This window comes from Somniosus microcephalus, chromosome 25, assembly GCF_052327205.1.
Source record: "Somniosus microcephalus isolate GS21.2 chromosome 25, FLI_Smic_1.0, whole genome shotgun sequence".
NCBI lineage: Eukaryota > Metazoa > Chordata > Chondrichthyes > Squaliformes > Somniosidae > Somniosus > Somniosus microcephalus.
Window position 1 is genome coordinate 11,205,299 of NC_141011.1, and position 22,624 is coordinate 11,227,922.

Consider the following 22,624-nt stretch of genomic DNA (forward strand, 5'->3'; position numbering starts at 1 on the left):
CCTTTTGACTCAGAGGCGAGAGAGTTACCAGTGAACCACAGCTGACGCCGTAATAGGGGCACAGTCTTCTCTGGCCAGGTGGCTTAGGTCAAGCACAGCCAGTGGGTTGAATTGATATTCCCCCTTCCAACTCATGCAAGGGTACGGTTCCATACACGTTGACCACACTCCACTGCCTCATTCAGTGGCCATTCTTTATGCATGAGCATAGATGGTGAGTGTTGGTAGGCTATTCAACCACAGGGGCGTTACAACTAACCCCACTCCAATGCTGAACTGAAGCCAGCACATGTAGACTTATCCACAGGAGTCACTGTGCCGCAGTCACCCTATTCTCCTCCCACACCCTGGGGTGCTGGGTCCCATTGCAGCACTCCAATAACATTTAAAAGAGAATTGGATTAAGTATTTAAAAAGGAAGAATATAAAAGGACCCGGCAGAAGGGATTAAGTAGACAGCTCCAGGTGAAAAGCTCGCTCCAGTACAGGCACGATGGGCCAAATGGCCTCCTCCTAACTGTAATTTCTGTGGTCCTAACGGCTAAGATTAGCTAACTTAGCACAAAGTGAGAATTGAGCCAAGGCTTTAATGATCTGTGTGGTTCCGTTCTGCTCTGCTCTGCTCTGCGCAGTGCACTATCAGACTCAGCCGTCAGGGAAACTGTGGGTTGTTGGTTTTTAGAATTGGGGCCTGAGGGTGCGCCTCCCTCGGTCATACCACTTACCTCTTTGCATCCTTAGCCAGCCTGACCACCAGGGCTGCTACAAGACATGACTTTCCCACGATCGCCATTGATCCTTCCCTGCGCTTAGGAGGGCAAAGCTCTGTGCAGAATGAGACAAGAGTTGGTCTTTAGGCCTCTGACCGCATTGCCCTCCATATCCCAGCTTCAAAGACTTACTGGAGAGAGGATCAGTCGGTGGTGTGAGGCAAGGCCTTGCTGTGTTTACCTGTTGTACAGCTGACAAAATAGAACGTTCTGGAGTGGGTTTGAGGGTTAGGAAGTATTTTATTACTGCAACAAAGCTCTACTTGTTAAGTTGTCCCTCAAAGTTTATTTTGTTTATCAGTGGACCCCTTAAACAGATACTCGAGAGTACAACCATCGGTTGGTTTAGTCCTCTAGTATTCCTCATCCAAGTGTAAAAGTAGATCCTCCCCTCTGTTCTAAGATATTTTTCACAAAAAGTTTTTAAAAACTCAGAGAACTGGCATCTTGAGCAAGGACACAGCTTGGTCAGTGTGTCATCACTCGCCCATGCACCATGCTTGAGTCAGATATTGTATAATCACAGCGCTATCTTCAACACACAAGGTCCTGTCGACCCGTGCACATGAACCTCTGGGGCAGCAGGACTCCTGTCCGCTCGCCCCTCGTCTGCGCTCCCACCCCTATTTTTCGGGGTCAGGTTGATTTGTGTCGTTGAGGTGGGCATCAAGGCCGTTTACCTCGGGTCTGGGGGGTGGGTGGAGGAGAGCGGGCATTGCTGGCACCTCTTCCCTCCGCATGGTGCTGGCTGCACAATCGGAGAAACTTGTAAACATAAAATTGTCAACATTTCCCCAGGCAAGCCAGCTACTTGGAGGCCGCGGGTTTGGGAGCTGCTGTCGAAGAAGCCTTGTCGAGTTGCTGCAGTGCATCCTGTGGATAAGACACACTGCAGCCACGGTGTGCCGGTGGTGGAGGGAGTGGATGTTTAAGGTGGTGGCTGGGCTGCTGATCAAGCGGGCTGCTTTGTCCTGGATGGTGTTGAGCTTCTTGAGTGTTGTTGGAGCTGCACTCATCCAGGCAAGTGGAGAGTATTCCATCACACTCCTGACTTGTGCCTTGTAGATGGTGGAAAGGCTTTGGGGAGTCAGGAGGTGCAGAATACCCAGACTCTTGTAGAGGTGCCAGAAGCTGTCCCCATGTCTGGCTAACTGTAGCCAACAAGAGTCAGGAAAGGAAGGGGAAATTTCGAGAAGAAGGTGGGAATGCTTCCAATCTACTTCGCTCAGATACCGATCAGTCCCTCCTCAGCACTCGGTGCGAGTGGGTCCTTTAAATTGGAAGCTTCCATTATAATGCAGCATGACTAATGCAATGTCCTGCACCTTGTGTAGCTCTGTGTACCTCCTGTGCTGGACTGACTGGTTTAATAGATCATGGGGTTGTTCTGCAGGCTGAAGAAATGATTTCAGAAATTAAAGCTGCGTTCGAGGCAAGCCTGAAGCAAACCACCTGGATGGATGAGCAAACCAAAAGAGCAGCCAAGGAAAAGGTAAAAATTAAAATCGGAGAGCCGCAGAATGGCCGTGTCAAATAATAGTCATAGGGCTAGATTTTCGTGGAGCCGTTAGGCGGGGTTTCAGGCATGGGGGGGGGGGGGGGAAATCCTGAATTTGGGGGTCCCGACACCATCCCGCCCAAAACCCCGCCCCATGTAAGTTTCAGGGGCGGCGGGTACCCGCCCCGCACTGGGACCCGCCGAAACCAGGCGGGAAGGGATTAGTGCCAATTAACTGCCTGTTAACAGGTAGTTAACACAGTTTTTAGCCTAATCCCTATTTTGAGGGGTTTCGTGTGGGTTTCCCGATGGCTCCAAACCACGCCAGGTTAGAGCAGGCAGGCCGTCGGGTTGAAGGAGTTGGAGGGGTCGCGATGTTGGGCGCTCAGGTGAGTGATGGGTGCATGAGTGTAAAGGTAAGTGTGTTTGGTGTGTCTAAAGTGTGTAAAGAACTTTTACTTACCTGTACTTACCTTCACAGGCTTTCTTCCTGTAGCCGTCGGGAGCGCATCACTCAGCCAGTACTTAAAGCTGAACGGCTGCAATCTGTGAAAGGTGACAGCCTTCAGCTTTGAGTGCCGGTAAGAGTTCTAACTGAGTCTGTGCAGAATGACTCATGGTAGAACTCAGACTGTCAGTGTTTGACAGCTTCAAACAGCTGTGAAACACTGATATTTCATCTGTCAAGAACTCTTGACAGATGAAATTTCAGTCTGTGATGTCACCTGTTGCCGGGTGGCCCTTAATTGGCCTGCTGGGCGGGCTCAACAAGGTCAATCAAGGGAAAATCACGCGGATTGGCCGGACGTCGAAGTAGGCGGGTCAAAAACCCAAAAGGGGAAGTCCCGCCTTCTTCCCGACAGGTTTGGGAAAATCTACCCCATAGAGTTATACAGCACAGAAAGAGGCCCGTCGTGTCCGCGCAGGCCATCAAGCCCTGTCTATTCTAATCCCATTTTCCAGCACTTGGTCCGTAGCCTTGTATGCTATGGCGTTTCAAGTGCTCATCTAAATGTTGTGAGGGTTCCTGCCTCTACCACCCTTTCAGGCAGTGAGTTCCAGATTCCAACCACCCTCTGGGTGAAAAAGATTTTCCTCAAATCCCCTTTAAACCTCCTGCCCCTTACCTTGAAACTATGCCCCCTGGTTATTGACCTCTCTAATAAGGGGAAAAGTTCCTTTCTATCTACCCTATCTATGCCCCTCATAATTTTTGTACACCTCAATCAGGTCCCCCCTCAGCCTTCTCTGCTCTAAGAAAAACAACCCCAGCCTGTCCAGTCTCGGCGCTCAGCCCAGGTAACATCCTGGTGAATCTCCTCTGCACCCTCTCCAATGCAATTACATCCTTCCTAGTGTGGTGACCAGAACTGCACACAGTATTCCAGCTGTGGCCTAACTAGCGTTTTGTACAGCTCCATCATAACCTCCCTGCTCTTATATTCAATGCCTCGGCTAATGAAGGCAAGTATCCCATATGCCTTTTTAACCACCTTATCTACTGGTCCTGCTGCCTTCAGGGATCTATGCACATGCACACCACATCCTTCTGATCCTCTATCCTTCCTAGGATCCTACCATTCATTGTGTATTCCCTTGCCTTGTTCGTCCTCCCAAAATGCATCAACTCACACTTTTCAGGGTTAAATAATGCGATAGGTCACAGGTCAGGACGGAGACTGACTCCAAGCAATAGGAATAATTATCGCAGTGCTGGTCAGCTCAGGGCTTGCTAATAGTTTAACAAAAGCAAAATACTGCGGGTGCTGGAAATCTGAAATGAGAACAGAAAAATGCTGGGAATACTCGGCAGCGATCTTCCCTGTGAGCTGCAGGGATCCCACGCAGCCAGCTTTTCAATGCAAAAACTCCGTGTGAGCAGCACTCTGAATGCTGGCGCTGCGCAGCGCCAAAGTTACAGGGCTCGTTGCTCAGCAGGTCCGGCAGCGTCTGTGGAGAGAGAGAACCAGAGTTGACGTTTCAGGCCGATGACCTTTCACCCACCCTCCACGCAGGCGACCCCCACCAGCAGGGGCGACTGATTAGCGTTGGGTAGGCCGAGTGATCTGTTGTCATTTTCAACTCCACTCAGAAACTGCTTCTGGGGCCTTTTTATGTAAGATTGCAGGATGGGCAGCATCAAATCACACTGCCCGGGTATAATGCAGGAATTCACAGGACTTTCTGTGAGATGTTGTGTCGGCCCACCGGAACCTGGGATGTTGAGGGCAATTGTGGACCAACATTGCCTGGTGAGACCTGCACGGATTGGCAATTGGACCTTTCTGCTCCATGTGGTTCATACATTTTTCCCATTAAGAAATAAGACTTGCATTTATATAGCGCCTTTCACGACCACCGGACGTCTCAAAGTGCTTTACAGTCAATGAAGTACATTTTGAAGTGGAGTCACTGTTGTAATGTGGGAAACGTGGCAGACAATTTGCGCACAGCAAGCTCCCACAACCAGCAACGTGATGATGACCAGATAATCTGTTTTTGTTATGTTGGTTGAGGAATAAATATTGTTCAGGACACCGTGCCGGGGGATCTTTTACATCCACCTGACAAAGCAGACGGGGCCTCGGTTTAATGTCTCAACCGAAAGACGGCACTCCCTCAGTACTGCGCTGAGTGTCATTCTAGATTTTTGTGCTCAAGTCCCTGGAGTGGGACTTGAACCCACAACCTTCTGACTCAGAGGCGACTGTGCCTCCCACTGAGCCACAGCTGACATTAAATTATGGGGGGGGGGTTCCTTGTCGTCTCCTCTGAAAGTTATCTCTCCCCAACTCATTCACACTGCCCTCTCCCACTTTGATGTAGCCCCTGCCAATTTCCCTGTCCACCCTGACTTGCAAGAGGCAGGGCCTAGGCCATTCAGCCCCTTGAGCCTGTTCGGCCGTTCAGTCAGACCCTGGCTGATCCGGTCAGGCCGCATCTGTGAAGAGAGAAACAGAGTTAACGTTTCAGGTGAATGACCCTTCATCATGTGGGGAGGTTAGACAAGCATATGAGGGAGAAGGGAATAGAGGGTTACGCTGATAGAGTTAGATGAGGAAAGACGGGAGGAGGCTCGAGTGGAGCATAAACGCCGGCATGGACTGGTTGGACCGAATGGCCTGTTTCTGTGCCATATATCCTATGTAATCCTATGAAAGGTCATCGACCTGAAACGTTAACTCTGTTTCTATCTCTGCAGATGATGCCTGACCTGCTGAGTGTTTCCAGCATTTTCTGTTTTGTTTCAGATTTCCAGCATCCGCAATATTTTGCCTTTTGTGTTCCTGACTGATGTGTGCTGTGCGGGGCTGTGCCGTGTAAGAGAGGATGCTTCACCCGGCCAGTTCTCCCTCCCTGCTCCCTGGTGGCTGGGTTAGGCCTGGCACACAGTCAAGTCAAAGCGGGCCTTCAAACCTGGTTTAAACTTGCTTTGAGGCTGGCGTCACTGGGTGTTTTTGAACTGCCGGTTCCTGAAGCTGGTCAGGCAGCCAGCACCTCTCCCCCAAGTGTGAGCGTGTTGGACTCGCTGAGGCCAGTGTCCAGAAAGACCCAGTCAAGCAAACACCTGACTTCCTCACCACTGGGCTTAACAATTGATGCATGTTTACAATGGGGTTGCCACAGGCTGCAGGAAGCGGTCTGCTAGTGCCCAGTGACACCCAGTATAAAAACAGCTTGAGGGGCGCAATGATGCGGCGGTGGGTGCGTTGAACTACCTTGCTTGCATACTTACTTTAAAAAAAAACTCATTCTTTGGAAATGGGCGTTACTGGCAAGGCTGGCATTTATTGCCCACCGCGAGTTGCCCTGAGAAGGTGGTGCTGGCTTGCTGGGCCACTTCAGAGGGCAAGTTAAGAGTCAAACACGTTGGTGTGGGACTGGAGTCACATGTAGGCCAAGGCCAGACCCGGTAAGGACGGCAGGTTTTCTTCCCTGAAGGAGAGTCGTGAACAAGTTGGGGTTTTACGACAATCCGACAGCTTCACGGTCACTTTGACTGACGTCCGCTTTTATTTTCCAGATTTTGTTTAAACTGAAATCAGGTTCTCAGGCTGCCCATGGTGGCATTTGAACTCTCGTTCTCCGGATTATTGGTCCTGTTAAATAGCCACTACACAAGGCCACCGTACACAATACGATACGCACAGAACAAGCAAACCAAAAACTCACCCGGGTATATTTTTAATTTCAGTACAGAAACCTTGCCTGAAAGGTAATTATTTGCCGCGATTGAAAAGGTTATCTGAAGGTCACAGCTGGTGGGAAATGATTAAGGCTCCGCAGAGTATGAGGAGGAGCGGTTCATCTGGCTCAGCCTCAAAGCAAGGAGGCTGGGTGCTTCCTCAATTATTGCAGTAACAGCTGTCAAATATCATCATACATATTTATAATTAAAAAAAGACCTCCAAACTTCTTGACATCAACAAGTCTTACTGGTCATGTCAGGACAACACTGAAGCCAAAGGGCTGGCGCCAATGTGGATTTATTCAGGAACATCTGAATTTGGGTTTGCACGTCCTTTAGAAAGTGCTGAAGGTTTGCACCTTTCCTGGTGGGAGCAGGTGCCCAACACTGAAGATTTACATCCTCGCCATCCGTACATTGAGTACGGGAGGTGTCGTGGTTTATGTTACTGGACTAATAATCCAGAGGCTTGGATTAATAATCCAGAGAATGCGAGGTTGAGAATTTTGAATTTAAAATAAATAAAAGAACCAGTAAAAGTGACCACGAAGCTGTCGGATTGTCATACAGAACTAGGGAAGGAAACCTGTCGTTCTGGCCGACGCGTGCCTCCAGTCCAATGTCAATGTGGTTGACTCTGAAGTGGTCCAGCAAGCCATCAATTGTTTCAAACCGCCTTCAGTGGGTCAAGAAGGAGACCCATCACCACCTTCAGGCCAACCAGGGGTGGGCAATAAATGCTGGCCGTGCCAGCAAAGCCCACATCACAGGAAGGAAATTTTTAAGAAAGCCGGGAAAGAATAATCTGACAGAGAGGATCACACGGCCCTTAAGGAGCCTGCTCGACTTGGCTTCCATTCTGTTGAGCAGTCTGAATTGGTTTCCTTTCGGGGATTTTGTTTGATGTATCTATTGACCGACTGTTGCAACAGGAGAACATGGTGCTCGTCTCGGGTAGTCCTGGTTGGGGGGGGCGGTTGGGGGGGTGTGGAGGTGGAGTGTCGTCTGGCCAGTGTTTTTTGGGGCGCGGTGGGGGTGCATCCAAGTCTTGTTGCTTTAATACCGGGGACTGTTCTAGTTGCTATGTCCTTGAGGCGCACTCCGCTTCCTAACCCAGCAACAGAGAATCGTAGACCCCTGAAAAATGGGGTCTACAAATCTGCCTTCGGGATAAGGGAGCTGGATTTAGCAGCGCAAAAATGACTCGTGGGCTCAATCTTGCAGATTATTCGTTTCGCCCGTGCACTGGGGACCTCCTGACACCCCCCCCACAGAATTGAGATTTGTACACAACTTGGGGAACGTTGCCAATCCTGCCCATTGCCAAACCCAATTGTAACCATGGAAACCACTTAAAATAAAAGCCCATTTCCCCTGAGATTCTGAACCGTGGGCCCATTAACGGATTTGAATAGCCCAAATTATAACTAAAATTCCATTTTTTTTGTATTAAGGTTCGGAATCAATGTTGCATGATAACCACTGCCACTTAGGTCAATTATTATTTGACTGATGATGAGCCTTGTAGAGAAGCTTACTGAGTTACGACATTTCATTCCTAATTGACCTGTAAATACTGTTCGTTGTACATTACCCGAGAGACCCTATAATTGAAACAAAACGATGGTTAACCAACCAAACGTTGCCTGTTAACTCTTCCACTCGGTATTGTCACTGGGGACTGTGCAGTCCACTAATCCTTCATCCAGTCCAGTGTTGTCCAATAGAAGTCACTGACCAGCCACAGGGGGTTGCTATGGCGACACAGTTTTAACCACATGCACTAATTTTAGTAGAAAACGCCTCTCACAAAATGCAGGTACTTCACACGTGTATATTTACTTCACAAACATCTCCCACCGCTCAATAATCAAGGAAGTAAAGCATCACAGTGATCAAAAACACTCGCATACTCTGCTTTACCCCTTACCATTTTACCAACAAATGCACGGAGAGGTTAAGGTTCACATGCACACGTCGTGCGAATCTGAGTATTGAGATCACACACCCTGGTGGCAGAGTCTGTTATTCATTTTTTTAAATTTACTAATCAGAATTGCAATTGGCCACATCTGGATTCCCCATTGGCCACATCTGGATAGTGTGCTAACGTACTGGACAGCACTGGTCTGATGTGAGTCGAAGTTGTTTGAAGTGAGCCTGTTTGTACTGATCTGCGTTGGGTTGAGGCTGTGACTGCAGTGCTGCTGATGTGAGGAGACCACATCATTTCACCACATTGTTCCCTCTGGTCTTTTCTTTGTGTCCATTGGCTGCCTGCGAGATGTGGGGAGCGTGCCCAGTAACAGTTTCCCCTCGAGACTCCCGAGCGACGTTACTGTCCAAACATCGCACCAGCTTGTCCAAAATTCCCCTCTCTGCTATTTATTGGAGATTTTAATCCATTTAAAATCATCCAAAGTGGGGCAGCGTTGGTTGGGGGGCCCACTGATTCACAGGCTCCCATTCACACTGATTCACAGGCTCCCATTCACACTGATTCACAGGCTCCCATTCGCACTGATTCACAGGCTCCCATTCGCACTGATTCACAGGCTCCCATTCACACTGATTCACAGGCTCCCATTCGCACTGATTCACAGGCTCCCATTCGCACTGATTCACAGGCTCCCATTCACACTGATTCACAGGCTCCCATTCGCACTGATTCACAGGCTCAATCCAGCTCAGCTCAGTGCAAACCGGCTCCTTAGACCGCAGTGAGAGGCATTGCACGCGAGTGGCATTAACTGTTCATACAGTAACATTGCTCTCACTGATTTGCAGACTAACATTTTCAACACCTGTCCTTGCTTAACTTTGTGCGTTTTTTTCTGTTGGACAGGCTGATTCAATCTACGACATGATTGGCTATCCAAAGTTCATCATGGATCCTAAAGAGTTGGATAAAGTCTTCGAAGATGTAAGCAGATACATTCAGGTTTACCTTTGGTCCTTTGTACGTTCATGTACTGGTGAGAGCAAATGTAACGTTATGTGGTGTGCAGTGTCTGCATTGTGCAGCCAACACCCTTCACAGCAGATGCGGCTTGTCCAGATAATCTGCTAACCATCCGCCTGAATCACTCACGTTAACACATCTAGAAGATCAAACTCTCCCGAGACCTCTGACTATCCCTGCATCACCTCTCTTTCCCAGCCCCCCGACTCTTCAGGTCTGAACTTGCTGGACTCTCCTTCCATTGGTGATGTTGCAGTCTGGGGCGTGAACTTGCGCCTGCTGTCCCGACCTCACTGTGACCCAGGGTCGGGGGGAGAGGGGTCAGCAAGTCTGCAGCGTAGGCTTCTGGTTGAATTGATTGGTACCAAGAGTGAGCGAGCGACTGCGAGCCAGGAGAATTCAGATGGTGTTACAGCTGGATCACTGCTTCAGCACCCGAGGAGGAGGTCGCTCAATGGGAGGAGAAAAGCCCCAACGATCAAGGAGGGCCTTTATTTTGGGCGGGCCTTAGACTGAGTCGATGCCTGGACAGGTGGCTTGGTGAGGCCTGAGGGGAAGGAGAGGTGCCAAAACCGGACCCTTGCCCTCCAAAAGGAGGTCCACTAGGCCGTCTGCCTGGTGGTCCCTGGGGTCAGCGGCAGAGAAACGGAGCAGCTTTCTAGGCACAGCCTCCGCACGGGCATTTACATCTGACGGACACTGAAGAAGCAGCCGACAGCCTTGCGAGCCGGGGCAGGGGTAGGATAATTGAGGTCATGGTGGAATTGGCCTTGTCACCCGAATTTCCCACCACTGTTCCACCCAATTTTGGGGCAGGATAGTTGTCAAATCACTCAATCCAACTCCCGACATTCCCAACACTCTGGGCTCCGACACCAAACTCTTCAGTCTCGAGTTCTGAATCTCCAGGCTCCAACTCTTTGTAGCTCATCCATTGGTTACAACTCGACGCCAACTTCAAAGGGAGCTTCAGCATTGGCACCTGTTGGATTCGGATTGTGGGTTACGGTGCAATACTGTGACACTCCAGTGATGTCAGATGTGGTCAGTTGCATGTCATTTTTGCCTTGATGGCCCTTTAAGCAAAATCACCCAGCCCTCCCCTCTCCCAGCACTCTGCATGCACACCACACACACTGGTTAGGATTCTGTTTTAAGCAACATTACAAACATTGAACATCTGTTTCTGCATGAATTATATGCAACAACGTGCACAGGAGAGCAGATCAGAAGCGCTCCGTTAGCAGGCAGTGTCTCAAATAAGGAGGGGATGGTTGGGGCGTGTTATCATTGCAAAGTACTCCCATGTGCTTAAGATAACTTTGATCCATCAGTTTCACCGAGTCACTATCCCTCCCGTGGGGACTTGCCGTATTGGGTCTCCTGGGCCACCAGTGGCTCCAGTCATGGTGTCGCCACACATGCATCTGTTGTGGCAACTCTCACTGATGCAGCAGTCAGTGCTTCATTGGCCTGATGCTGATCCGGTAGCAGCAGAGCCAGGGGAAAACTGGTGCGAGCCGGGCCCTGTGGTCACTGAGCTGGGCCCTGTGGTCACTGAGCTGGGCCCTGTGGTCACTGAGCTGGGCCCTGTGGTCACTGGGCCGGGCCCTGTGGTCACTGAGCCGGGCCCTGTGGTCACTGGGCCGGGCCCTGTGGTCACTGAGCCGGGCCCTGTGGTCACTGAGCCGGGCCCTGTGGTCACTGGGCTGGGCCCTGTGGTCACTGAGCTGGGCCCTGTGGTCACTGAGCTGGGCCCTGTGGTCACTGGGCTGGGCCCTGTGGTCACTGAGCTGGGCCCTGTGGTCACTGAGCTGGGCCCTGTGGTCACTGAGCCGGGCCCTGTGGTCACTGAGCCGGGCCCTGTGGTCACTGAGCCGGGCCCTGTGGTCACTGAGCCGGGCCCTGTGGTCACTGAGCCGGGCCCTGTGGTCACTGAGCCGGGCCCTGTGGTCACTGAGCTGGGCCCTGTGGTCACTGGGCCGGGCCCTGTGGTCACTGAGCCGGGCCATGTGGTCACTGAGCCGGGCCCTGTGGTCACTGGGCCGGGCCCTGTGGTCACTGGGCCGGGCCCTGTGGTCACTGAGCCGGGCCCTGTGGTCACTGAGCCGGGCCCTGTGGTCACTGAGCCGGGCCCTGTGGTCACTGAGCCGGGCCCTGTGGTCACTGAGCCGGGCCCTGTGGTCACTGAGCCGGGCCCTGTGGTCACTGAGCCGGGCCCTGTGGTCACTGGGCTGGGCCCTGTGGTCACTGAGCCGGGCCCTGTGGTCACTGAGCCGGGCGCTGTGGTCACTGAGCCGGGCCCTGTGGTCACTGAGCCGGGCCCTGTGGTCACTGAGCCGGGCCCTGTGGTCACTGGGCTGGGCGCTGTGGTCACTGAGCTGGGCCCTGTGGTCACTGAGCCGGGCCCTGTGGTCACTGAGCCGGGCCCTGTGGTCACTGAGCCGGGCCCTGTGGTCACTGAGCCGGGCCCTGTGGTCACTGAGCCGGGCCCTGTGGTCACTGAGCCGGGCCCTGTGGTCACTGAGCCGGGCCCTGTGGTCACTGAGCCGGGCCCTGTGGTCACTGAGCCGGGCCCTGTGGTCACTGGGCTGGGCGCTGTGGTCACTGGGCTGGGCCCTGTGGTCACTGGGCTGGGTCCTGTGGTCACTGGGCTGGGTCCTGTGGTCACTGAGCCGGGCCCTGTGGTCACTGAGCCGGGCCCTGTGGTCACTGAGCCGGGCCCTGTGGTCACTGGGCCGGGCCCTGTGGTCACTGGGCCGGGCCCTGTGGTCACTGAGCCGGGCCCTGTGGTCACTGAGCCGGGCCCTGTGGTCACTGAGCCGGGCCCTGTGGTCACTGAGCCGGGCCCTGTGGTCACTGAGCCGGGCGCTGTGGTCACTGAGCCGGGCGCTGTGGTCACTGAGCCGGGCCCTGTGGTCACTGAGCCGGGCCCTGTGGTCACTGAGCCGGGCCCTGTGGTCACTGGGCCGGGCCCTGTGGTCACTGAGCCGGGCCCTGTGGTCACTGAGCCGGGCCCTGTGGTCACTGGGCTGGGCCCTGTGGTCACTGGGCCGGGTCCTGTGGTCACTGAGCCGGGCCCTGTGGTCACTGGGCTGGGCCCTGTGGTCACTGGGCTGGGTCCTGTGGTCACTGAGCCGGGCCCTGTGGTCACTGGGCTGGGTCCTGTGGTCACTGAGCTGGGCCCTGTGGTCACTGAGCTGGGCCCTGTGGTCACTGAGCTGGGCCCTGTGGTCACTGAGCTGGGCCCTGTGGTCACTGAGCCGGGCGCTGTGGTCACTGAGCTGGGCCCTGTGGTCACTGAGCTGGGCCTGTGGTCACTGAGCCGGGCCCTGTGGTCACTGAGCCGGGCCCTGTGGTCACTGAGCCGGGTCCTGTGGTCACTGGGCTGGGCCCTGTGGTCACTGAGCCGGGCCCTGTGGTCACTGGGCTGGGCCCTGTGGTCACTGAGCCGGGCCCTGTGGTCACTGGGCTGGGTCCTGTGGTCACTGGGCTGGGCCCTGTGGTCACTGGGCTGGGCCCTGTGGTCACTGAGCTGGGCCCTGTGGTCACTGAGCTGGGCCCTGTGGTCACTGAGCTGGGCCCTGTGGTCACTGAGCCGGGCCCTGTGGTCACTGAGCCGGGCCCTGTGGTCACTGAGCCGGGCCCTGTGGTCACTGAGCCGGGCCCTGTGGTCACTGGGCTGGGCGCTGTGGTCACTGAGCTGGGCCCTGTGGTCACTGGGCTGGGCCCTGTGGTCACTGGGCTGGGCCCTGTGGTCACTGAGCCGGGCCCTGTGGTCACTGAGCCGGGCCCTGTGGTCACTGAGCCGGGCCCTGTGGTCACTGGGCCGGGCCCTGTGGTCACTGGGCCGGGCCCTGTGGTCACTGGGCCGGGCCCTGTGGTCACTGGGCCGGGCCCTGTGGTCACTGAGCTGGGCCCTGTGGTCACTGAGCTGGGCCCTGTGGTCACTGGGCCGGGCCCTGTGGTCACTGGGCCGGGCCCTGTGGTCACTGAGCCGGGCCCTGTGGTCACTGAGCCGGGCCCTGTGGTCACTGAGCCGGGCCCTGTGGTCACTGAGCCGGGCGCTGTGGTCACTGAGCCGGGCGCTGTGGTCACTGAGCCGGGCCCTGTGGTCACTGAGCCGGGCCCTGTGGTCACTGAGCCGGGCCCTGTGGTCACTGGGCTGGGCCCTGTGGTCACTGGGCTGGGCCCTGTGGTCACTGAGCTGGGCCCTGTGGTCACTGGGCTGGGCCCTGTGGTCACTGGGCTGGGCCCTGTGGTCACTGAGCTGGGCCCTGTGGTCACTGGGCCGGGCCCTGTGGTCACTGGGCCGGGCCCTGTGGTCACTGGGCCGGGCCCTGTGGTCACTGGGCCGGGCCCTGTGGTCACTGAGCTGGGCCCTGTGGTCACTGAGCTGGGCCCTGTGGTCACTGAGCCGGGCCCTGTGGTCACTGAGCCGGGCGCTGTGGTCACTGAGCCGGGCCCTGTGGTCACTGAGCTGGGCCTGTGGTCACTGAGCCGGGCCCTGTGGTCACTGAGCCGGGCCCTGTGGTCACTGAGCCGGGTCCTGTGGTCACTGGGCTGGGCCCTGTGGTCACTGAGCCGGGCCCTGTGGTCACTGGGCTGGGCCCTGTGGTCACTGAGCCGGGCCCTGTGGTCACTGGGCTGGGTCCTGTGGTCACTGGGCTGGGCCCTGTGGTCACTGGGCTGGGCCCTGTGGTCACTGGGCTGGGCCCTGTGGTCACTGAGCCGGGCCCTGTGGTCACTGAGCTGGGCCCTGTGGTCACTGAGCTGGGCCCTGTGGTCACTGAGCCGGGCCCTGTGGTCACTGAGCCGGGCCCTGTGGTCACTGAGCCGGGCCCTGTGGTCACTGGGCTGGGCGCTGTGGTCACTGAGCTGGGCCCTGTGGTCACTGGGCCGGGCCCTGTGGTCACTGGGCCGGGCCCTGTGGTCACTGAGCCGGGCCCTGTGGTCACTGAGCCGGGCCCTGTGGTCACTGAGCCGGGCCCTGTGGTCACTGAGCCGGGCCCTGTGGTCACTGAGCCGGGCCCTGTGGTCACTGAGCCGGGCCCTGTGGTCACTGAGCCGGGCCCTGTGGTCACTGAGCCGGGCCCTGTGGTCACTGGGCTGGGCCCTGTGGTCACTGGGCTGGGCCCTGTGGTCACTGAGCCGGGCCCTGTGGTCACTGGGCTGGGTCCTGTGGTCACTGAGCCGGGCCCTGTGGTCACTGAGCCGGGCCCTGTGGTCACTGAGCCGGGCCCTGTGGTCACTGAGCCGGGCCCTGTGGTCACTGGGCCGGGCCCTGTGGTCACTGGGCCGGGCCCTGTGGTCACTGGGCCGGGCCCTGTGGTCACTGAGCCGGGCCCTGTGGTCACTGAGCCGGGCCCTGTGGTCACTGGGCCGGGCCCTGTGGTCACTGGGCCGGGCCCTGTGGTCACTGAGCCGGGCCCTGTGGTCACTGAGCCGGGCCCTGTGGTCACTGAGCCGGGCCCTGTGGTCACTGAGCCGGGCGCTGTGGTCACTGAGCCGGGCGCTGTGGTCACTGAGCCGGGCCCTGTGGTCACTGAGCCGGGCCCTGTGGTCACTGAGCCGGGCCCTGTGGTCACTGGGCTGGGCCCTGTGGTCACTGGGCTGGGCCCTGTGGTCACTGAGCTGGGCCCTGTGGTCACTGGGCTGGGCCCTGTGGTCACTGGGCTGGGCCCTGTGGTCACTGAGCTGGGCCCTGTGGTCACTGGGCCGGGCCCTGTGGTCACTGGGCCGGGCCCTGTGGTCACTGGGCCGGGCCCTGTGGTCACTGGGCCGGGCCCTGTGGTCACTGAGCCGGGCCCTGTGGTCACTGAGCTGGGCCCTGTGGTCACTGAGCCGGGCGCTGTGGTCACTGAGCCGGGCCCTGTGGTCACTGAGCCGGGGCCTGTGGTCACTGAGCCGGGCCCTGTGGTCACTGAGCCGGGCCCTGTGGTCACTGAGCCGGGTCCTGTGGTCACTGGGCTGGGCCCTGTGGTCACTGAGCCGGGCCCTGTGGTCACTGGGCTGGGCCCTGTGGTCACTGAGCCGGGCCCTGTGGTCACTGGGCTGGGTCCTGTGGTCACTGGGCTGGGCCCTGTGGTCACTGGGCTGGGCCCTGTGGTCACTGAGCCGGGCCCTGTGGTCACTGAGCTGGGCCCTGTGGTCACTGAGCTGGGCCCTGTGGTCACTGAGCCGGGCCCTGTGGTCACTGAGCCGGGCCCTGTGGTCACTGAGCCGGGCCCTGTGGTCACTGGGCTGGGCGCTGTGGTCACTGAGCTGGGCCCTGTGGTCACTGGGCCGGGCCCTGTGGTCACTGGGCCGGGCCCTGTGGTCACTGAGCCGGGCCCTGTGGTCACTGAGCCGGGCCCTGTGGTCACTGAGCCGGGCCCTGTGGTCACTGAGCCGGGTCCTGTGGTCACTGAGCCGGGCCCTGTGGTCACTGAGCCGGGCCCTGTGGTCACTGAGCCGGGCGCTGTGGTCACTGAGCCGGGCCCTGTGGTCACTGAGCCGGGCCCTGTGGTCACTGAGCCGGGCCCTGTGGTCACTGGGCCGGGCCCTGTGGTCACTGAGCCGGGCCCTGTGGTCACTGAGCCGGGCCCTGTGGTCACTGGGCTGGGTCCTGTGGTCACTGAGCCGGGCCCTGTGGTCACTGGGCTGGGCCCTGTGGTCACTGGGCTGGGTCCTGTGGTCACTGAGCCGGGCCCTGTGGTCACTGGGCTGGGTCCTGTGGTCACTGAGCTGGGCCCTGTGGTCACTGAGCTGGGTCCTGTGGTCACTGAGCCGGGCCCTGTGGTCACTGAGCCGGGCCCTGTGGTCACTGAGCCGGGCCCTGTGGTCACTGAGCCGGGCCCTGTGGTCACTGAGCTGGGCCCTGTGGTCACTGGGCCGGGCCCTGTGGTCACTGAGCTGGGCGCTGTGGTCACTGAGCTGGGCCCTGTGGTCACTGGGCTGGGTCCTGTGGTCACAGAGCTGGGCCCTGTGGTCACTGAGCTGGGCCCTGTGGTCACTGAGCTGGGCCCTGTGGTCGCTGGGCTGGGTCCTGTGGTCGCTGGGCTGGGCCCTGTGGTCACTGAGCTGGGCCCTGTGGTCACTGAGCTGGGCCCTGTGGTCACTGAGCTGGGCCCTGTGGTCACTGGGCTGGGTCCTGTGGTCACTGAGCTGGGCCCTGTGGTCACTGAGCTGGGCCCTGTGGTCACTGAGCTGGGCCCTGTGGTCACTGAGCTGGGCCCTGTGGTCACTGAGCTGGTACTAACCCTCCCTGACCAGAACACATTGCGATTGACTGACTTTACAGCATTTGCCCGACTGTGTCTCTCTTCCGTTTTTATTCATCACTCTGTATTGGCAGCCAGAAGGGACCAGAGACTTCCCAACATAATGGTTGCAAGGTGTTTATTGATTGCCAAAAAAGGCTAAAGAATTGCTTATTATTCAGTCTATAGAGGAGCAACATCGAAGCTTAGCTCGTTGGCATTTTAACTTCCTCTCATTTCATTACCTCTTTTAACTTGGGTGAATATATTTTACTCTTTAAAAGCTCAACATTTAAAAATAACTCTTCTCCTTAGAGCAGAGAAGGTTAAAGGGGAGATTTAATAGAGGTGTTCAAAGTTATGAGGGGTTTTGGTAAAGTAAGTAAGGAGAAACTGTTCCCACTGGTAGGAGGGTGGGTAACCAGAGGACACAGATTTAAGATAATTGGCAAAAAAAAGCCAGGAGGGAACTGAGGAGAAATTTCTATACGCAGCGACTTGTTATGATCTAGAACGCGCTGCCTCAAAGGGTGATGGAAGCAGATTCAATAGTAACTTTCAAAAGGAATTGGATAAATACTTGATAAGGAAAAATTTGCAGGGCTCTGGGAAAAGAGCGGGGGAGTGGGACAGACGAGATGGGCTGAATGGCTCCTTCTGTGCTGTAATATTCTACAATTCTATTCCTGTGGAAACATTGGTCAAAAAATCCCAGAATGTGACAGCATTAAAGATGCACTGCCAGTGAAACTATGGCGGTCAAAGCCCGAGTCCTCTCGCATATCGCCACTGGGCAAGTGGTGCACAAAAACATAAGAAATAGGAGCAGGTGTAGGCCCTACGGTCTCTCGAGCCTGCTCCGCCGTTCAATAAGATCATGGCTGATCATCTACACCAACCCCACTTTCCCGCCCTAGCCCCAAATCCCTTGATTCTTTTCGTTTCCAAAAATCTGTTGCTCTCAGTCTTGAATATGATCATCGACTGAGCATCCACAGCTCTCTGGAGTAGAGAATTCTGAAGATTCACAAGGGAGGCACGGTGGCATAGTGGTTAGCACTGTTGCCTCACAGCGCCAGGGACCCGGGTTCAAATCTGGCCTCGGGCGACTGTCTGTGTGGAGTTTGCACATTCTCCCTGTGTCTGCGTGGGTTTCCTCCGGGTGCTCCGGTTTCCTCCCACAGTCCAAAGATGTGCAGTTTAGGTTGATTTGGCTATGATAAATTGACCCTTAGTGTTAGGGGATTAAATACGTGGGGTTACGGGGATAGGGTGGGATATGTGTCGGTGCAGGCTCGATGGGCCGAAATGGCCTCTGTCTGCACTGTGGGGTTTCTGTGATTCTGTGATTCTGTGATTGAGTGAAAAATCTTCTTATCTCATCTCGGTCCTAAATGACCGACCCCTCATCCTGAGACTATGCCCCCTATTTCTAGACCCTCCAGCCAGGGGAAACAGCCTCTCAGCATCTACCCTGTCAAGCCCTCTTAAGAATGTTATACGATTGTTGATCATGCCATGCAGATATTTGTACTGGAAGATCAAAGGCACATGGGACAGCCTACCAATAAGCTGTGTATTTATATCATGTTTAAAAGCCAGCATTGTCCATGGGTTTAGTGCGTCGGTGTGACCGGGGTCTGTGTAATGGGATGATGAGGTTTTTGCATCGACCGCAACTGGAAGCCAACACTCTGAAGCCGCACACTGACCTTACTTTCACACGGACAAGTGCTGTATGAATTGGGCCGCATTGCAAAACAAGGGCTGGGTGGAGTTTGTACCAGTGCCTGTGTTTAGTTACCTACTTGTGACCTTCATTGTCGGGCTAGATTCAAGTGGTTGCACCGGTTCACTCACAATAAGGATCCAGTATACTTATACCAGCAGCTACTTATAGGAAAATCCGCATCAAAACAGTGGGAGACTTTCAGAAGGGAAATAGAGAGAGTACAACGCCAACATGTTCCTGTAAAGGTCAAGGGTGGGACCAACAAGCAAAGGGAACCTTGGATGACAAGGGATATACAAAAATGCATTAGGAATAAAAGGGGGGCTTTTGGCAGTTACAAAAGACTAAAGACGGAAGAAGCCCTAGAGGAGTATAAAAAATGCAGGGGCATACTTAAAAAAGAAATTAGGAGGGCGAGGAGGGGCCATGAAATAACACTGGCGAGCAAAATAAAGGAAAATCCTAAGATGTTTTATAAGTATATTAAGGGCAAGAGGATAACCAGGGAAAGGGTAGGGCCCATTAGGGACCAAAGTGGCAATCTGTGTGTAGAGCCAGATGATGTAGGCGGGGTTTTAAATGAATTTTTTGCATCTGTGTTCACTATGGAGAAAGACGATGCAGACATAGAAATCGGGCAAGGGGGCTGTGACATACTTGAACATATTAGCATCGAGAGGGAGGAGGTGCTAGCGGTTTTAGCAGGCCAAAAAGTGGATAAATCCCCAGGCCCAGACGAGATGTATCCCAGGCTGCTGTGGGAGGCAAAGGAGGAGATTGCAGGGGCTCTGACACAAATTTTCAGAACCTCTCTGGCCACAGGGGATGTACCAGAGGACTGGAGAACAGCTAACGTAGTACCATTATTCAAGAAGGGTAGCAGGGATAAACCAGGGAATTACAGGCCAGTGAGCCTAACATCTGTGGTAGGGAAATTATTGGAAAAAATTCTGAGGGACAAAATTAGTCTCCACTTGGAGAGGCAAGGATTAATCGGGGATAGTCAGCATGGCTTTGTCAAGGGTAAATCATGTCTGACAAATCTGATTGAATTTTTCGAGGGGGTGACTAGGGGGGTGGATGAGGGAAATGCTGTGGATGTGGTTTACATGGACTTCAGTAAAGCTTTTGACAAAGTCCCGCATAGGAGACTGGTCAAGAAGGTAAGAGCCCATGGGATCCAGGGTGCCTTGGCGCGTTGGATCCTAAACTGGCTGAGTGGCAGGAGGCAGAGGGTGATGGTCGAAGGTTGCTTTTGTGACTGGAAGCCTGTGTCCAGTGGGGTACCTCAGGGATCGGTGCTGGGTCCCTTGTTGTTTGTGATCTACATAAATGATTTGGATGAGAATGTAAAAGGTATGATCAGTAAGTTCGCAGATGACACGAAAATTGGTGGGGTGGTAAATTGTGAGGAGGAAAGCCTCAGGCTACAGGACGATATAAACGGGTTGGTCAGATGGGCGGAAAAGTGGCAAATGGAATTTAACCCTGAAAAGTGCGAGGTGATGCATTTTGGACGGACAAATAAGGCAAGGGAATACACAATGAGTGGTAGGACCCTAGGAAGTACAGAGGGTCAGAGGGACCTTGGTGTACATGTACATAGATCCCTGAAGGCAGCGGAACAGGTAGATAAGGTGGTTAAAAAGGCATATGGGATACTTGCCTTCATTAGCCGAGGCATAGAATATAAGAGCAGGGAGGTTATGATGGAACTGTACAAAACGCTGGTGAGGCCACAGCTGGAGTACTGTGTGCAGTTCTGGTCGCCTCACTATAGGAAGGATGTGATTGCTTTGGAGAGGGTGCAGAGAAGATTCACCAGGATGTTACCTGGGATGGAGCGCCTCAGCTATGAAGAGAGGCTGGACAGGCTGGGGTTGTTTTCCTTGGAGCAAAGAAGGCTGAGGGGGGACCTGATTGAGGTGTACAAAATGATGAGGGGCATAGATAGGGTAGACAAAGAGGAACTTTTCCCCTTAGTAGGGGGGTCAATAACAAGGGGGCATAGATTCAGGGTAAGGGGCAGGAGATTTAGAGGGGATTTGAGGAGGAACTTTTTCACCCAGAGGGTGGTTGGAATGTGGAACTCAATGCCTGAAAGGGTGGTAGAGGCAGGAACCCTCACAACATTCAAGAAGCATTTGGATGAGCACTTGAAATGCCATTGCATACAAGGCTATGGACCAAATGCTGGAAAATGGGATTAGACTGGACAGGGATGGATGGGCGGCACAGACACGATGGGCCGAAGGGCCTCTTTCTGTGCTGTAAAACTCTATGACTCTATGACTCTATACAGGGCTGCTTCCTCTTTCTCTGTGTTTCACCAGTTATGGAATGACGAGGCCAGAGAGCAGAACAGAACCGGTCTGACACCACAACGACACAGCAGGTCCCCGATGTAGATCGTGTCCTCCGGGAGGCCCAGGGGAGAGGTGGCGTGTTGTAACTAAGTTCAATTAACCGTGTCTCCCCTGCAATAGCCCAACCAGTACTGGGGAACGGGGCGGGGGCGGAATCCGGGGTTCTGCAGTTTTTTGGGGGGCGGGGTTTATGCTCCTGCCCCTCCCCAAGCCCCCACAGAAAGAAATGGAATCATCTCACACTTTCTACTCCGAGAGACTTCGGCAGTCTGCCGATTCCGGATTACTGGAATGTTGCAAATCCTGGGGTTTCGTTTGACATTCCCCCACACCGCCCCCCTCCACCCCACCCCACCCCACCCCCCCCAAACTCTCAGTAGGAGGTTGTGACTGTCCTGCTACCGAGATTCACAGTTTGGGCTTTCCTTCAGGGCCAATTTTCCTGACTCTTGACCCCACTGCCCTCGGGGAACGCCCATTCCCCCAGACACGGGTCAGACAATGGGGGGGAGGGACTTGCTTCACCACTATTACTTTGCCCCAGGATTTCTGGGGTTTCCTAAGGGAGGCGCTGGGCTGGAGGGGAGGGGACTGGAGGAGAAGCGGGGGGCTGGGTGGGGCGGGAGTGGGCTGGAGGGGAGGGGGCTGGGTGGAGCGGGGGCAGGAGGGGAATGGGTGGGGTGGGGTGGGAGGGGGCTAGGGGGTGTGAGGGGGGCAGGGCCTGGGTGGGACGGGAGGGGGGTGGGAGGGGGCTGGGTGGAGCGGGGGCGGGAGGGGCCTGGGTGGGGTGGGCGGGGGCTGGGGGGTGGGGAGCAGGGCCTGGGTGGGGTGGGAGAGGCCTGGGGGGTGGGGAGCGGGGCCTGGGTGGGGTGGGAGGGGCCTGCGGGGTGGGGAGCAGGGCCTGGGTGGGACGGGAGGGGGGTGGGGAGCAGGGCCTGGGTGGGGTGGGAGGGGGCTGGGGAGCAGGGCCTGGGTGGGACGGGAGGGGGGTGGGGAGCAGGGCCTGGGTGGGGTGGGAGGGGGCTGGGTGGAGCAGGGGCGGGGGCGGGAGGGGCCTGGGTGGGGTGGGCGGGGGCTGGGGAGCAGGGCCTGGGTGGGACGGGAGGGGGCTGGGTGGAGCGGGGGCGGGAGGGGCCTGGGTGGGGTGGGAGGGGGCTGGGGAGCAGGGCCTGGGTGGGACGGGAGGGGGGTGGGGAGCAGGGCCTGGGTGGGGTGGGAGAGGCCTGGGGGGTGGGGAGCGGGGCCTGGGTGGGGCGGGAGGGGCCTGCGGGGTGGGGAGCGGGGCCTGGGTGGGGCGGGAGAGGCCTGCGGGGTGGGGAGCGGGGCCTGGGTGGGGCGGGAGGGGCCTGCGGGGTGGGGAGCGGGGCCTGGGTGGGGTGGGAGAGGCCTGGGGGGTGGGGAGCAGGGCCTGGGTGGGACAGGAGGGGGGTGGGGAGCGGGGCCTGGGTGGGGCGGGAGGGGCCTGCGGGGTGGGGAGCAGGGCCTGGGTGGGACGGGAGGGGGGTGGGTGGAGCGGGGGCGGGGGCGGGAGGGGCCTGGGTGGAGCGGGGGCGGGAGGGGCCTGGGTGGGGTGGGCGGGGGCTGGGGAGCAGGGCCTGGGTGGGACGGGAGGGGGCTGGGTGGAGCGGGGGCGGGAGGGGCCTGGGTGGGGTGGGCGGGGGCTGGGGGGTGGGGAGCAGGGCCTGGGTGGGGCGGGAGGGGGGTGGGGAGCAGGGCCTGGGTGGGGTGGGAGGGGGGTGGGGAGCAGGGCCTGGGTGGGGTGGGAGGGGCCTCGGGGGTGGGGAGCGGGGCCTGGGTGGGGCGGGAGGGGGGTGGGGAGCAGGGCCTGGGTGGGGTGGGAGGGGCCTCGGGGGTGGGGAGCGGGGC

At 56.5% G+C, this 22,624-nt stretch overlaps 1 protein-coding gene across 2 annotated transcripts in view; it reads left to right on the top strand.

Moving 5' to 3' along the window:
- LOC147100498 (endothelin-converting enzyme 1-like) overlaps positions 1-22,624 on the top strand; it is a 312,062-nt gene that overhangs the window by 258,015 nt on the left and 31,423 nt on the right. For both annotated transcript variants that reach the window (XM_085966797.1, XM_085966796.1), the window contains 2 exons: positions 2,164-2,262; positions 9,303-9,380. In XM_085966797.1, coding sequence (XP_085822923.1) covers positions 2,164-2,262; positions 9,303-9,380 — 177 coding nt within the window. The remainder of the gene's footprint in view (positions 1-2,163; positions 2,263-9,302; positions 9,381-22,624) is intronic.